General features: G+C 42.3%; 1 protein-coding gene across 1 annotated transcript in view; it reads left to right on the top strand.

Annotated features, from left to right (window-relative positions):
• Positions 1–17,195, top strand: part of LOC113406065 (transient receptor potential cation channel subfamily M member 7-like) — a 70,339-nt gene extending 53,144 nt beyond the window's left edge. Inside the window, exons 3-8 of the mRNA XM_026648309.2 lie at positions 855–893; positions 5,029–5,227; positions 8,934–9,147; positions 9,683–9,807; positions 11,149–11,320; positions 17,017–17,195. Coding sequence (XP_026504094.1) covers positions 855–893; positions 5,029–5,227; positions 8,934–9,147; positions 9,683–9,807; positions 11,149–11,320; positions 17,017–17,195 — 928 coding nt within the window. The remainder of the gene's footprint in view (positions 1–854; positions 894–5,028; positions 5,228–8,933; positions 9,148–9,682; positions 9,808–11,148; positions 11,321–17,016) is intronic.
• Positions 17,196–17,858: the final 663 nt, after the last annotated feature.

A 17,858-nucleotide genomic window follows, 5' to 3' on the forward strand; every position in this document is an offset into this window, starting at 1 on the left:
GTGGGGGTGCGGGGGCCCAACGCCGCTTACCTCGAGCGGCTCCAGGGTGGCAGAGGGGCTAAGGCAAGCTCCCTGGCTGCCCTGGCCCCGTGCTGCTCCCGGAAGTGGCCAGCTTGTCCAGCAGTGGCTCCTGGGGGTGGGGTGAGGTGGGGCAGCCAATGGGAGCTGTGGGGGGCGATGCCTGCAGGCAAGGGCAGCGCACGGAGCTCTCTGCCCCCCTCCATTCCCCAGGGGCCGCAGGGACTTGGTGCCAGCCGCTTCTGGGAGCGGTGCGGGGCCCTGGCAGGCAGGGAGCCTGCCTTAGTCCCGCTGCGCCACAGGGCTGGCAATCCCGTGGGCCGGATTGAAAGTTTTGCCCTCCCCTGGTCTACACTGACACTGTGTTGCTCTAACTTTGTTGCAAAAAGCTTTATGCGGCTCATCAAGGTGGTTTTGTGTCAGCGTAGCAAGAGAATTAAATCAGCAAAGGAGCATTGTGTGTACACCTCAACCGTTTTGTCGATGAAACTAATGTAGACAAGGTCTCAGTTTGTTTATAATTGTTTCAATGAGTGCAGGTAGAAACTTTTTGAATAGAAGTTGACTTTTGTAGCTTAACAAATAGATGCGGAGAATATATTTTTTGTGCTAACCATCCCTGTGTTGCCATGCTTTACTATATTAATGTTAATCAGAGAAATAAATGAAGAAAAGCTTGAAACTTATATATTTGGTGAAAGGTTAGGTACCCATTTTCCGTATCATTATAGATCTGGGTTTTTTTTTTTTTTTTGTTCAATAATCTTTGTTCTGTATACATATGAAGTGTACAGAAAATGTTAAACTTGTCTTTACCTGTGTATTCTTTTTCATAGATGCCTTCCAGGATGTCAGATTTGTCAACAACTTGTCAGGTAAGCAACTCTTTATTTTTAGTGATAATTATTATGACTTTGGCTTGTTACAATAAGTCTCTGAATAAATATTTAACATTTTTTAAAGAATTTTAATATTACAAAATGCCCAGCCAGCAAAAGACTAGAAATAGAATTATATGGAAGTTGTATGCACTATGGGTAGGGTCCTGCCAAATTCACGGTCATGAAAAACGCATCACGGACTGTGAAATCTGGTCTCCCCCCATGAAGTCTGGCCTTTTGTGTGCTTTTACCCTACACTACACAGATTTAACGGGGGAGACCAGCGTTTCTTAAATCCTGACCAAAAAGGGAGTTGCAGGGGGGTCACAAGGTTATTTTAGGGGGGCCGCGGTATTGCCACCCTTACTTCTGCGTTGCTGCCATCAGAGGGGGGTGGCTGGAGAGTGACAACTGCTGACTGAGGGCCCAGCTCTGCAGGCAGCAGTGCAGAAGTAAGGGTGGCAATGCCATACCTTGCCATCCTTACTTCTGCGCTGCTGCTGGCAGTGGCTCTGCCTTCAGAGCTGAGATCCCAGCCAGCAGCTGCCGCTCTCCAGCTGCCCAGCTCTGAAAGCAGTGCCAACGTCCGCAACAGCGCAGACGTAAGGGTAGCAGCACAACAGCCCCTCGTACCTTGCGACCCCCCCCCCCCCACACACACACACCTCCTTTTTGGGTCAGGACCCTTACAAATACAACACCATGAAATTTCAGTTTTAAATAGCTGAAATCATGAAATTTATTTAAAAAAAAAATCCTGTGACGATGAAATTGACCAAAATGGAGCGTGAATTTGGTAGGCCCCTAACTATGGGGTAGATATTGTATAAAATTACATTAAAAACATTATTAAGGTTGGAAAGTCAAACCCTCAACGGTTAGAGAATACCAGAATTAAAGCCACTGTATGCATATGCATTATGATGCAGTCTTTAATTACATGATCATATTATTTTTTCCCTTTCTCATTCAGTGTACAGAATGGATTGTGCTCACTTTATGAGCAGCTATTCGATATTTTGTTCAATCTTTGTTGCTCAACATGTGGCCTCAACCCTCTTTACTATTATATTATAAGTTATATTATATTAGAATTGGAAAATGTTCAGAAAAGGGCAACAAAAATGATTAGGGATATGAAACTGCTGCCATGTGAGTAGAGATTAATAAGACTGTGACTTTTCAGCTTCGAAAAGAGACAACTAAGGGGGGATATGATTAAGGTCTATAAAATCATGACTGGTGTGGAGAAAGTAAATAAGGAAGTGTTATTTACTCTTTCTCATAACACAAGAACTAGGGGTCACCAAATGAAATTAATAGGCAGCAGGTTTTGTTTTAAAAGGAAGTATTTTTTCACACACTGTACAGTCAACCTGTGGAACTCCTTGCCAGAGGATGTTGTGAAGGCCAAGACTATAACAGGGTTCAAAAAAGAACTAGATAAGTTCATGGAGGATAAGTCCATCAATGGCTATTAGCCAGGATGGACAGGGATGGTGTCCCTAGCCTCTGTTTTTCAAAAGCTGGGAATGGGTGACGGGATGGATCACTTGATGATTACCTGTTCTGTCATTCCCTGTGGGGCACCTGGCATTGGCAGAAGACAGGATATTGCGCTAGATGGACCTTTTGTCTGACCCAGTATGACTGTTCTTATGTTACTACATGCTATTCAAACCCTACTCTGAAAACAGAATTATCAATTTCCTCATGGGCTCTTCTATGGTGCTTATCACGACAGTGTCTGAGTGCTTCAAAAGTGTTAATTTCTTTTTGCAACACCCCTGTGAGGTCAGGTGGTGGTATTTCCATTTTCAGTGGGGAGCTGAGGCACAGAGAACAAGGTCAAAAGCTTTCACTAATTCTGGGTGACAAAGTTGAGATGACTAGGACCTGAATTTTTTTTTTTTTTTTTTTTTGTTCAGAGTACTTACCATTACATAGCAGTGTACATTGTAAGCACAAATCCCATTGACTTCAGTTGCACCTGTGAGTGCTCAGCACTTCTGCAGATTAGATCTGAGGGTATCAAATCAGGTACCCAGAAAATGAGGAACACACCATTAGTGGCCACCAATGAAAATTTTTGTTCAAGCGACTTGAATAGCATCACATAAGAACACTGTGGAAGAGGCAGGGATAGAATCCAGTTTGCCAGGGCAGCATTCAATTGCCTTAACCTTGAGGCCATCCTCTGTCTTCCTGCCATCGCCTGCCTCATTGAACTTCTGCCACAAATAAGGTAAGGGTCCTAAAGACAACAGTCTCTTTCATTACACAATCTGGTTCATTCCCAGCGCAGGTCTATCCTGTGTACTGAATGAGGCAGGGATCATGTGGAAAAAAAATAGTATGTAATTACATAATTAAAGACTCTATCATAACGCATACATACAAGCAGAGCTGTCCCTTGCGTAGGCAAGTCGGGGCAACCGCTCCAGGCCACGCGCTTTGGGAGGCCCTGCAGGCTGGTGCGATTGGCCAGTGTGGTCGGTCCCAGAGGAGACACATCTGTCACTTCTGCCCCGGACCCCCCTAGGGATGTCCCTGCACACAAGGCAACCTTTATTTCTGGCATTTTCTAACTGTTGAATGCTTGACTTTGCAACCTTAATAATGTTCTTTTAACATAGTTTTTTGTGTGTAATTGCCTAGGTTTTGATAAAAGTGAACTAAAAAAACAAATTCCAGGATGTGGTATTATATTGACACTGAAGTTTCATCAACAGGTTTGGAGCTTTTGGTTCCACAGCACAGAACTCTGCCATTTGAGTTAACATAGTAACAGAGAGCAGTAGTTGGTTGTCGTTCTCTGTGGACGAGCACTAGAGGGGGATGAGACACACACTTTGCCATTGGGTTTCACAGATATTTCCTGACAGCAGAGGAATGCTGAGATTTGGGGGTTTGGGGTTCCATTTCAGGCGTTGGAGGGGAGTGTGCTTTAGTGGGGATAGCCTCTTTTTTGTCCTGTCCCTTTCAACCACCTCTCCCAGCTTCCATTCAATATGTTTCGTCTCCCTTTCCAGGCCCTTCATCCAATCTGTCTCTTCACTACCTGTCACACACTTGGTCAAGCCCCACCCTCTTGGATACTCACCAGACTGCTGTGGGGCTCTAACCACTGATTCATGATGCTCCCAAGTCTGAACAAAGTCCAAGCACTGCCCCCGGCATGGGGTCATTATTGGAAATGGCTGAGACATTTTGGCTGAATCTTTCAGCTGGCATGTAAAATTTCAGTCCAAATGGTTAACGTGGCAAAGATATAGGCAACTGGAAACAGGGTCTTATAATGGAAAGTGTTGGGCAACCTTAATAATAGGCAGCGCTACCAGCCCTACCTATAATACTTAGGAAAAAGTAACTTAAATAATCAAACCTTTCTGGACACTGCTAGCTGCTGGCTACTCTTAATGTGTTTTGGCTTCCAATTCACTGTACTCTTTAGCTTTGAATAAGAGCCATCAGTATTTGACATAATTATGAATCATCTGTATAACTTTGCTCTGAATGTTATGGGAACTTTTGTCTTTGGAAAGCTAAAGAAAATAGGTGGGGAATTAGTGCTAAGTGCCAAAATCTCTCGCCAGGTTTGATTACATCAGCCTGCCAGTCTTTTGATAGGAGTTACTCATCCAAAGGTTTTCCTATACTTCATCATTCTATACTACAGACCTTACAGTGGCACAGCTGTACCGCTGCAGCTGTGCCACTGTAAGGTCTCCTGTGTAGCGGCTCTATGCTGGCGGGAGAGAGCTCTCCTGCGAGCATAATTAAACCACCCCAAACGGTACCTATGTCAGAGGGAGATGCTGTCCCGCCGACATAGCGCTGTTCACAATGGTGCTTCTGTCGATGAAACGTTTGTTGGTCGAGGGGTGTGTGCTTTTTTCACACTCCGATCAACAAAAGTTTTACTGACAAATGTGCTAATGTAGACATAACCCTAGAAAGGTGTAACTGAGGTTCAGATAGTTCATTTATAGGCGTGGAAATTCTAACTTTTTTTCCTCTGACTCTGCTGTAAACAGGTTTGTCCCCTTTAATTACTCCATGCATCCAAGTACAATGAAATTAATGACTACAAATGTAAAAATAAAATGTAATATATAATCTTGTACAGGTGCTGCTGTGGTCGCTTGGTCAGGCAACATGCTTGCTTTACTGCAAGTCTTGCCATGAAATATACAGATGTCAAACTGGGTGAAAATTTTAATCAGGAAATAGAAGAATGGTCAGTGGAAAAACACACAGAACAGAGTTCAACTGATGCTTATGGTGTCATTAACTTTCAAGGTGGCTCTCATTCGTGCAGAGCAAAGGTATGTACAAAAGACTTTTTCCCCTTCCCTTGACCCATTGCCAAAGATGTTTGGATACTCCATTTAAATCTTGAAATGAAAGGTTTGGCAAAAAGATGAAATGCCTATACCTGTGTTGTGAGATAGTAGCCTCCCTACTATCAGTAGGAGTCGTATTATCCCAAATGTTGACTTCTCTTTAGTCCCGTGGTGTCCAAACTTTTCCTGTCGTCCCCTCCACCCCCCCTTACCAGTAATGGAATCAATCTGTGCCCCATCTCCATTACTGCACAGAGGAGCTTGGGCTGACTGCAGAACTGGGGGTGGGGAAGGGGCTGGGGCTAGAGGCAGAGCTGGCCTGGGGGAAGAGAGGGTATGAGGGCAGGGCAGAGCTGGGCTGGGGGGGCGGAGTGGAGTTGTGGCTGGGGCTGGAGTGGAGCTGCAGCTGGGGCCAGAGCTGGGCTGGAGGCAGAGAGGAGCTGGGTGGCACTCTCTCCCTGCCTCCCATGGGGGCTGGCCCGGTCCCTACTGCATGCACACCCTGGATGTTCTTCTGCGCCCCCCCCCGAAGGGGGGCATGCCCCACAGTCTGGGGACTACTGCTCTAGTCAGTAATTTTTAAACCAAAGACAACCCATGTGATTTACCAAAAGGCTGGCTAGCTTCATGTGAAGTCTTCACTGCAAATAAGCAAATGCTGGTAGGTTTAGGGAAAAAAAACAAAAAACGTTATATAGTCTGAGGCTTTCGTGTGTGAAATCTCCCCCTACTCTACTTGCGCTACACTGATGACATCATCATCATCATCTGGACCCATGGAAAAGAAGCCCTTGAGGAATTCCGTCATGATTTCAACAATTTCCACCCCACCATCAACCTCAGCCTGGACCAGTCCACACAAGAGAGCCACTCCTTGGACACTACAGTACTAATAAACGATGGCCACATAAACACCACCCTATACCAGAAACCTACTGACCGCTATACTTACCTACATGCCTCCAGACCACACCACTCGATCCATTGTCTACAGCCAAGCTCTATGATACAATCGCATTTGCTCCAACCCCTCAGACAGAGACAAACACCTACAAAATCTCTATCAAGCGTTACAACTACAATACCCACCTGCTGAAGTGAAGAAACAGATTGACAGAGCCAGAAGAGTACCCAGAAATCACCTACTACAGGATAGGCCCAACAAAAAAAGTAACAGAACGCCACTAGCCATCACCTTCAGCCCCCAACTAAAACCTCTCCAGCGCATCATCAAGGATCTACAACCTATCCTGAAGGACAATCCATCACTCTCTCAGATCTTGGGAGACAGGCCAGTCTTTGCTTACAGACAGCCCCCAAACCTGAAGCAAATACTCACCAGCAACCACACAACAAAAACACTAACCCTGGAACCTATTCTTGCAACAAAGCCCGTTGCCAACTCTGTCCACATATCTATTCAGGGGATACCATCATAGGACCTAATCACATCAGCCACACTATCAGAGGCTCATTCACCTGCACATCTACCAATGTGATATATGCCATCATGTGCCAGCAATGCCCTTCTGCCATGTACATTGGCCAAACCGGACAATCTCTAAGCAAAAGAATAAATGGACACAAATCAGACGTCAAGAATTATAACATTCAAAAAACAGTTGGAGAACACTTCAATCTCCCTGGCCACTCGATTACAGACCTAAAAGTTGCAATATTACAACAAAAAAACTTCAAAAACAGACTCCAACGAGAGACTGCTGAATTGGAATTAATTTGCAAACTGGACACCATTAAATTAGGCTTGAATAAAGACTGTGAGTGGATGGGCCATTACACAAAGTAAAACAATTTCCCCATGCCTTCCCCTCCTGCCCCCCCCCCCCCCCCCCCCCCCCCCAAGGTTCCTCACATCTTCTTGTCAATTGCTGGAAATGGGCCATTTTCATTACCACTACAAACAGTTCTTTTTCTCTCCTGCTAATAATAGCTCACCTTAACTGATCACTCTCCTTATAGTGTGTATGGTAACACCCATTGTTTCATGTTCTCTGTGTGTGTTGTGTGTGTGTGTGTGTGTGTGTGTGTGTGTATATATATATATCTTCCTACTGTATTTTCCACTGCATGCATCAGATGAAGTGGGCTGTAGCCCATGAAAGCTTATGCTCAAATAAATTTGTTAGCCTCTAAGGTGCCACAAGTACTCCTGTTCTTTTTGCGAATACAGACTAACACGGCTGCAACTCTGAAACTCACGAAAGTGAGGTCCCTAGTTCATGTCACCCTTTCCAATTGTGTAAATCATAATGAAAATCTGATTTACTTATAGTTGTGTCACTCACTATCATAGTTACATTTTTGTAACACATCCATTCTAAAGCCTGTATTTAAACACTTTTCAAACTGTGCCATAAAAGTGACCTCCACTTGGCATTGTGGGTTAGTGGGAAACATGCTTGTTTTTGTTTAACAAACCTTTTAACAAATCTGCTAATGAGGTCTCAAATCTGCTAACTAAGTCTCAAAGTAAACTGAAACTTTAAAAAAGAAAAGTCTGAGTGCACAGATGTTGGTTACTAGAAAGACCATATTTTTCTCTTGACTATAACCTTTTTGTGAAAGGTATGATTAACTTCTGCTAAATTTCTTCTGTTAATGCTTGTGCTGGATTGAAAGTCATGGAGACTGAAGTACTCCATTTACCCACAGAAACAGCTACAGCATGGATAACAGCACTGCAAGTTTCCCTCTCCCTGGCTTGCAGTGTACCTCAACCCTGTCCTGGAGGAACCACTTCTAGGAGTGAAAAAATAGTTCAGTCTCCATGTTCTTTCATTATTTGGCACCTCTGCTGAGACTGCCAACTAATTAGTACCAATTGTGGTGATGGTGGTGTTAGTGTGGACCCCTGCCCACTGGGAATTAGTCTGAGTAAGATTTCACTTCTGCCCATTTGCTCCCTCTTTCCTGTATGGCCTATGTTAGGGACGTAGCATCATTCTTAACTCCATTACCCCCACCTCCTCTCTGGAGGGCGTGGGCGTAATGGTGGGGGAAGGGAAGGGGGAGAATGTTTTTTGTTTTTGGTTTTTTTTCACAATTGGAGTATCTTTTTACATGGGATATACAGACAGAAAATACATTCCGCCTCAGCAATTGAACTGGTCCTATTTTGGCAATATTCTAGATTTTCATTAATACACCTCTACCCCGATATAACGCGACCCAATATAACACGAATTCTGATATAACACGGTAAAGCAGCCCTCCGTGGGGGGGGGGGGGGGGCGCACTGGCACTCCGGTGGATCAAAGCAAGTTTGATACAACGCGGTTTCACCTATAACGCGGTAAGATTTTTTGGCTCCCGAGGACAGTGTTATATCGAGGTACAGGTGTATCCTCAAATTTAGAAATGCTCATGAAATTGTCACAAAAGTTTTTTGTAGAACACAATGTTATTGTGAATGGGCCTACATGTAACCTACCTACAGCTTTCGTCAGTGCTTCAAAATCTTATTGCCATTGTCTACTTGAATTTTTGGAGAACCTGCAAATACTTGTACCAGGTCTTAAAATCCATTGTTCATAAAGTATGACAGATGCGTATTTTTCTGTAGCTCAGGATTCAATAGTATTTCTTCTCATGGATCTTCCTTATCAATTATGTAATGGTTTATTATAGGAACCTACTAACCCTCACAACTTTTTTTTTTTTTTCTTAGTATGTGCGATTGTCATATGACACTAAGCCTGAAGCCATTCTACAACTTCTTCTTAAAGAATGGCAAATGGAGCTGCCCAGACTTGTTATCTCTGTACATGGGGGGATGCAGAAATTTGAACTTCATCCACGCATCAAACAATTGCTTGGCAAAGGTCTTATTAAAGCTGCAGTAACAACAGGTGCCTGGATTATAACTGGAGGAGTGAACACAGGTAAATAAATAAAGTATAAATTTTATATAATATAAACCTTCAAATAACAGTACAGACTCATGTGCACAGTTTACTCACATTCTAGTTCTTAAATAAAGGTATGCAGATTCCAGAATGACTGTCTAGTTGGAGGAACAAAATATTTGTATCTCTAAAATACTGTCTAAAGTTTGACTGACTTTACAATTAAACAAATGAATGTTCATGAATTTTATCTTGAGCATATGAACTTAAATCTTGTGATATTATGTAATAATATAGAACATGTAAATTGTGCAAAAAGTGTATGTTGCTTCAAAATATGCAGTACTATAGTGCAACTTGTCTTGTCAGTGTAGAAGACTGGCTGGCATATATGTTGTAAAGTTACTAGAAATTCTCAGTACTTTGTTACTGTTAATGTATGTTTTGTGCACAATAGGTCTTCCTTTATACTGTCAACTAAATGAGTTCTCTAATTTTCACAGTAATTGGGGAGGTTAATGCTAACAGGATGTAGTTTCAATATACAGAATGTTTTCTTGTGTATGAACAGGTGTTGCAAAACATGTTGGTGACGCCCTGAGAGAACATGCTTCCAGATCATCTCGAAAGATTTGCACTATTGGGATAGCTCCATGGGGAGTGATTGAAAACAGAAATGACCTTGTTGGAAGAGACGTAAGAATGGGCTTATCCAGTTGAAATAACTTTTAACTGCATGATCTTTTGTATTTGTGTTTTAATAATCTGCTCAGGTTTGCGGTCTCACTGCCTTTTGTGATACTGGGGTACTTCTATCTTTGCTCTGGGAGATATAGGGACATCTGTTGTGATTTACAGAGGAGTACTGCTGTAAGAAATTAATAAATGCTAATTCAATAGAATAGACTGTTGTACACTTGTATGGCCCCAAAGAACAGGTTAAAGTAGCCACAGAATTTCCAGAAAACTTACTCTGTGATCTGAGAACAAGCATAAGAAATTATAGGTCTATGGAAAAGTTTCCAAAAAGCTACAAAACCTGACAATATCGTAGTAGGGAGATCTTCAAAAGTAGCAAAGAGATATAAGAGCACAAGTCCCATAGAAAGTAAATGAAACGTGTCTTCCTAAACTCTTTAGGGGTTTTTTCAAGTATCTAGGGATTTAGGGTTGGACTCTCCATTCTTTTAATTAGGGAGCAAAGTGGACTTAAAGCAGTGGGAAATGGCCAGTGTCAATGGCCAGCCCTTTCCACGTGGGGGAACTCTCTACTGGCAGAGGTGGCTCTTCTGCCTCCTGTGCTAGTTGCCCACCTCACACTTGGTACAGGATTCAGGGAGCAAGGTGGGGAATGGACACAGCAAAGCAGAGCACCCCTTTGCCTGATCCTCTCCCTGGCATAAACTAGTTCCTTGCAGCTCTAGCTTGGGCCAGGGCCATGCAGCTCAGGATTCAGAGAGGGAGCGACTCCCCGATTAGAGCTCTTCACCCCCTCCATTGCCTGAGTAGAGTTTTGGCAGGATGGAGAATGAGTTGCGCAGAATGAAAGTTCTTTCTCCCCCTTCATAACTGCCTAATCACCACTGCACAGTTGTAACTGTAAGTGGAAAGTCAGACATTGTGTAAACTACTTTTTAAAATTGTCCTCCTACATCTTGAGACTCAACTCTGAAAATGATATTTCAATTTGTCTGCAGCTATAACACAGAGAGCTTGGTAGATGTCTTCATGGATTCAGGCATATACTTTTTGCTGTCTGTTTTGTTCTTTTCTGCAGTCAGGGTTTTAATTTGCTAGAGGCCTCCTCTCTATAGCACTTTAGAGAAGAATTATTGTGTTGTACAGTAACCCACTTTCCTGCAAGAATGCAGCCTGTAGGCAGAGCTGCTGGGTGAAGACATGTGTGCTGGAAGGTATCATTTTAGGTCTGCTGGCTTTCAGTGGTGTCCCTTTTACTTTTAACCAGACCAAATAGCTAAAATTGTGGTGATCAGTCTGGTACTTGGCAAATCATGCCTGTTGTTTGTTGTTTTTTAGGTTGTTGCTCCATATCAAACTCTGTTAAACCCTCTAAGTAAACTAAATGTCCTAAATAATCTCCATTCCCATTTCATACTGGTGGATGATGGAACAGTTGGAAAGTATGGAGCAGAAGTTAACTTGCGAAGAGAACTGGAAAAAAATATCAATTTGCAGCGGATCCATGCAAGTAAGTGATCATAATGTCCTGGCAATGACTAACGTTTCTCTGTTCTATTAAAAAATATTACATGCACACAAACTAAAAAACCCCACATTATTAAGGTTATGAAGTGAAGCTCTCACAAGTTAGGAAATGTCAGAATCCAGGTTGCCTTACTACTGTAATGTCTCTTTCCTGCATGTTTTTTCCTGACCGCTCCATTTTAAACTAAACCAACATAAAGTAGTACTTCAGTTACGAATACCTCGGGAATGGAGGTTGTTCATAACTCTGAAATGTTCGTAAGTCTGAACAAAACATTGTTCTTTCAAAAGTTTACAACTGAACATTGGCTTAATACAGCTTTGACACTTAACTATTCAGAAGAAAAATGCTGCTTTCCCTTTATTTTTTAGTAGTTTACGTTTAACACAGTACTGTACTGCATTTGCCTTTTTTTTTTTCTCTGCTGCTGCCTGATTGCGTGCTTCTGGTTCCAAATGAGGTGTGTTGTTGACTGGTCAGTTCGAAACTCTGGTGTTCGTAACTCTGAGGTTCTACTGTATTCATATAGTAAACATCCCAATAGCTAGGTCAACATACAGTATTCATAAATTAAAATATTTCCAAATCTGTAACAAACTGCTAATTTTTGGTATCCAGTTTGAGGCATTTAGGACTTGATTTTTCAGAATACATAACATTGTACTGTACTTTATATGTTGAAAACACAATTCCCACTGATTTCACTTGTAGTTGTGAGTGCCCTGCCTCTGCAAATCAGACTGCAGAATCTCAAGTCATGCATCCAGAAAATTAGAAACACACCATCAGACACAAAGCCCATCCATGCAAAATTTCAAGTCTGCTTCCAAAGTACGGGGACGTTAAAGCGTCTTAAAGAAAAGGCTGTTAGAAATAACTGAACTCTTTTGGCTGAAATACCCTCTTCTCTTCCCACCCCCCCAATCATCATTCTGATGTGGACACCTGGCATAGAACATTTTAGCCCAAACAGTTGAAGTTAGGCAAAGGTGTAAGCAACTGCAAACAAGGTTGCCCAACAATTCCCATTATAAGCCCCCAATAGGTGGTGCTGCCGCCAGTTCCATGTATAATGAAACACCTGAGGCTAAGCTCCCCTCTTTAACTTTTCCTAAAAATGTATCCTACTTCACAGCCATTACTGTGTCTGATAAATTGATCTAACTGAACCAAAGTGGAAACCAAAGATCCCTCTCGAAGGAAACTTAAAGGTGCAAGCAAAACCTATGTAATCAGTTTTAAACTATGTCCCCACACAAGAATACGCACCAGTTTAACAAAACTGGTTTTTCATAGATTCTAGGACTGGAAGGGACCTCGAGAGGTCATCGAGTCCAGTCCCCTGCCCGCATGGCAGGACCAAATACTGTCTAGACCATCCCTGATAGACATTTATCTAAACTACTCTTAAATATCTCCAGAGATGGAGATTCCACAACCTCCCTAGGCAATTTATTCCAGTGTTTAACCACCTTGACAGTTAGGAACTTTTTCCTAATGTCCAACCTAGACCTCCCTTGCTGCAGTTTAAGACCATTGCTTCTTGTTCTATCCTCAGAGGCTAAAGTGAACAAGTTTTCTCCCTCCTCATTATGACACCCTTTTAGATACCTGAAAACTGCTATCATGTCCCCTCTCAGTCTTCTCTTTTCCAAACTAAACAAACCCAATTCTTTCAGCCTTCCTTCATAGGTCATGTTCTCAAGACCTTTAATCATTCTTGTTGCTCTTCTCTGGACCCTTTCCAATTTCTCCACATCTTTCTTGAAATGCGGTGCCCAGAACTGGACACAATACTCCAGCTGAGGCCTAACCAGAGCAGAGTAGAGCGGAAGAATGACTTCTCGTGTCTTGCTCACAACACACCTGTTAATACATCCCAGAATCATGTTTGCTTTTTTTGCAACAGCATCACACTGTTGACTCATATTTAGCTTGTGGTCCACTATAACCCCTAGATCCCTTTCTGCCGTACTCCTTCCTAGACAGTCTCTTCCCATTCTGTATGTGTGAAACTGATTTTTTCTTCCTAAATGGAGCACTTTGCATTTGTCTTTGTTAAACTTCATCCTGTTTAACTCAGACCATTTCTCCAATTTGTCCAGATCATTTTGAATTATGACCCTGTCCTCCAAAGCAGTTGCAATCCCTCCCAGTTTGGTATCATCCGCAAACTTAATAAGCGTACTTTCTATGCCAATATCTAAGTCGTTAATGAAGATATTGAACAGAGCCGGTCCCAAAACAGACCCCTGCGGAACCCCACTCATTATGCCTTTCCAGCAGGATTGGGAATCATTAATAACAACTCTCTGAGTACGGTTATCCAGCCAGTTATGCACCCACCTTATAGTAGCCCCATCTAAATTGTATTTGCCTAGTTTGTCCATAAGAATATCATGTGAGACCGTATCAAATGCCTTACTAAAGTCTAGGTATACCACATCCACAGCTTCTCCCTTATCCACAAGACTCGTTATCCTATCGAAGAAAGCTATCAGATTGGTTTGACATGATTTGTTCTTTACAAATCCATGCTGGCTGTTCCCTATCACCTTACCACCTTCCACGTGTTTGCAGATGATTTCCTTAATTACTTGCTCCATTATCTTCCCTGGCACAGAAGTTAAACTAACTGGTCTGTAGTTTCCTGGGTTGTTTTTATTTCCCTTTTTATAGATGGGCACTATATTTGCCCTTTTCCAGTCTTCTGGAATCTCTCCCGTCTCCCATGATTTTCCAAAGATAATAGCTAGAGGCTCAGATACCTCCTCTATTAGCTCCTTGAGTATTCTAGGATGCATTTCATCAGGCCCTGGTGACTTGCAGGCATCTAACTTTTCTAAGTGATTTTTAACTTGTTCTTTTTTTATTTTATCTGCTAAACCTACCCCCTTCCCATTAGCATTCACTATGTTAGGCATTCCTTCAGACTTCTCGGTGAAGACCGAAACAAAGAAGTCATTAAGCATCTCTGCCATTTCCAAGTTTCCTGTTACTGTTTCTCCCTCTTCACTAAGCAGTGGGCCTACCCTGTCTTTGGTCTTCCTCTTGCTTCTAATGTATTGATAAAAAGTCTTCTTGTTCCCCTTTATTCCCGTAGCTAGTTTGAGCTCATTTTGTGCCTTTGCCTTTCTAATCTTGCCCCTGCATTCCTGTGTTGTTTGCCTATATTCATCCTTTGTAATCTGTCCTAGTTTCCATTTTTTATATGACTCCTTTTTATTTTTTAGATCATGCAAGATCTCGTGGTTAAGCCAAGGTGGTCTTTTGCCACATTTTCTATCTTTCCTAACCAGCGGAATAGCTTGCTTTTGGGCCCTTAATAGTGTCCCTTTGAAAAACTGCCAACTCTCCTCAGTTGTTTTTCCCCTCAGTCTTGATTCCCATGGGACCTTACCTATCAGCTCTCTGAGCTTACCAAAATCCGCCTTCCTGAAATCCATTGTCTCTATTTTGCTGTTCTCCCTTCTACCCTTCCTTAGAATTGCAAACTCTATGATTTCATGATCACTTTCACCCAAGCTGCCTTCTACTTTCAAATTCTCAACGAGTTCCTCCCTATTTGTTAAAATCAAGTCTAGAACAGCTTCCCCCCTAGTAGCTTTTTCAACCTTCTGAAATAAAAAGTTGTCTGCAATGCAGTCCAAGAATTTGTTGGATAGTCTGTGCCCCGCTGTGTTATTTTCCCAACATATATCCGGATAGTTGAAGTCCCCCATCACCACCAAATCTTGGGCTTTGGATGATTTTGTTAGTTGTTTAAAAAAAGCCTCATCCACCTCTTCCACCTGGTTAGGTGGCCTGTAGTAGACTCCTAGCATGACATCACCCTTGTTTTTTACCCCTTTTAGCCTAACCCAGAGACTCTCAACACTTCCATCTCCTATGTCCATCTCTACCTCAGTCCAAGTGTGTACATTTTTAATATATAAGGCAACACCTCCTCCCTTTCTCCCCTGTCTATCCTTCCTGAGCAAGCTGTATCCATCCACACCAACATTCCAATCATGTGTATTATCCCACCAAGTTTCAGTGATGCCAACAATGTTATAGTTGTATTTATTTATTAGCACTTCCAGTTCTTCCTGCTTATTACCCATACTTCTCGCATTTGTATATAGGCATCTAAGATACTGGTTTGATCTTTCCTCCCAGTTTTGTCCTGACCCTCCTTTCTCTCTGCCAATATAGCCCACACTCCCTCTCATTTCCGACCCATCTCCCAGGTCTCCATGTTCCCCACTTACCTGCGGGCTTTGCTCACCTGTCCCCGTCGAACCTAGTTTAAAGCCCTCCTCACTAGGTTAGTGGTTTTAAACTGATCTAAGTTACACTGGTGCAACTTATGTGTGTAAACAAGCCCTGAATTTAAGCCACTTTCAGGAACCCAGTTGCCCATGCAAAATCCATGTCTTGGCCTTTCTGGACATCACTTCAGCTGCTGCCTTGAACCCTGGGCACTGCTTATGGAGTATTACTGACCCTGCTGCAGCTAGGAGGCTTCTTTCATGGCCCTCTGGGGCTGGCACTAGCCACCTGCGAGTTCTAGAATTGGCAGTGTAGCATCACTAGATCAAGCCAGGATGTATCACTTAAGGCTTTGGAGTGAATAGGTTGTATGTCTTGCCCCACAAGTACTGGTAGCCCTCACTGATCTGATTAGCCATTGCCTCTGAAGTTGATCGCTTGTAGTTTCATGGTAGGGGATGACTGGGAAATTTGAATTAAGGGTCACTACCATTTGTGGGGAAGGAAGCCCAGGCATTTTGCAGTGATCTTGCACTCTCCTGTATTAAATTAACATAACGGTATCTGTCCTTTAAGAATATTTCTGTAGTTAGTGCCTCATAATTAAGGCGAAGATTTAGTTATGGGTATTTTTAGTAAAAGTCATGGACAGGTCACAGGCAATAAACAAAAATTCATGGCCCCTCACCTGTCCATGACTTGTACTATAAATACTCCTGACTAAATCTTAGGTGCAGAAGTCATGGAGGTCTCGGAAAGTCACGTCATCTGTGACTTCCGTGACAGACTCGCAGCCCTACTCATAATCCTTAGTCACATGAAGACTGATCTGCACCATTGGTGATGTAACCATTACTGATAAGAATGTACTTGAAGGCCCTGAAAATGTTGTTCTGGTTTTTGACATCTTTCCCTCTCTGAAGAATTCCCGACAGTTTTTACATCATGCCATATTCCTTATATATAATATAATGACAAAACAATCCGTACTTTATTAAAAACATAGTGCCTGTACTCTTTACTAATCTTTTAAAAATTAGCTTGTTACAAAATAATGCATTTTTTTCATAGTGACAATGTGCTATGGTGATGCAGAAAAGGATTATGGTTCATCTTCTAATCTTACAAGTGGTGTAATATACTGTGAGGCAAGACTGGGGGCGTTAATATGATGTGTTCATGCACCATGTAATTTGTTGGCTGTATATTCACATACAAATATCATAATGATCTCAACTGCTGTAGCAAAGCAATTTTATGTGAGATGTAGTAACTTTTTCATGTTACTTGTTGACCTGAAGTAAACTTGGAAAAGTTTGCATCGCAGCATATTGGTAAAGCTTGGATCAAAGAACATGAAATATTTTTTTAAAAGGAAGATTAATTTTGGCTTCAATATTTATTTGATGTTTTTTACCTTTTTGTAGGAATTGGCCAGGGTGTCCCTGTGGTAGCACTGATATTTGAAGGTGGTCCCAATGTTATCCTCACAGTTTTGGAATACCTTCAAGAAAGTCCTCCTGTGCCAGTAGTAGTATGTGAGGGAACTGGGAGAGCTGCAGACATACTGGCATATGTTCATAAGCAAACAGAAGAGGGAGGGTAAGCCTACATATGATTAACACTTTGACTAATAGTGCTAGACTTGTTTGAGAGCACTTTCCATTAACAAACTTGTGTAGGAGCCGTGTGTCCATGAAAGTCAGAGGTTACATGCAATAACTTCAATCATGCATTCTGTCCAAACTTCCCACACAGCTGTACCGGTAAACCTCAATTCTGAGCTGCCACACTGTTTTGCTTCTGGATTCCTCCCGAGCAGAGACTGCCAGTCATGCCAGATTTTGTAAATTGTGTGGTGCTTTTGTAATGCTTCCAAGGAGACAGTAGGATGAAGTCCTCAAACTCATTTTTGCTTGTGACTGAAATCAGAACTGACCCAGAATTCTCAGAGACACAAGACTAATGTAGTCCCACTATGTTACCAAGCTACCTGAAAATACCACTTGAAAGTATTTTAGCTGTCAGACCGTTTCATTTAACAAGCTGTATGTATAGTAAGAGCTTGACTGAAGAGAGAGGAAATGATTCTGTATAAACTGTTTGTTTGAAAACAATTGTCACCTTAAGACTATTCTGATGGTGTGGGATGTGGCTGCCTACTTGTGAAGTGATGTTCCATACAGGAAAGACAATTCATTTGTGTTCCATGAGCCTCACTGACTTCCAGTTAGTTTTCAGGTATACATAAATAGGACCCTACATATTT

Source organism: Terrapene carolina, unplaced genomic scaffold (assembly GCF_002925995.2).
Source record: "Terrapene carolina triunguis isolate 2854851 unplaced genomic scaffold, T_m_triunguis-2.0 Scaffold67, whole genome shotgun sequence".
Classification (NCBI taxonomy): domain Eukaryota; kingdom Metazoa; phylum Chordata; order Testudines; family Emydidae; genus Terrapene; species Terrapene triunguis.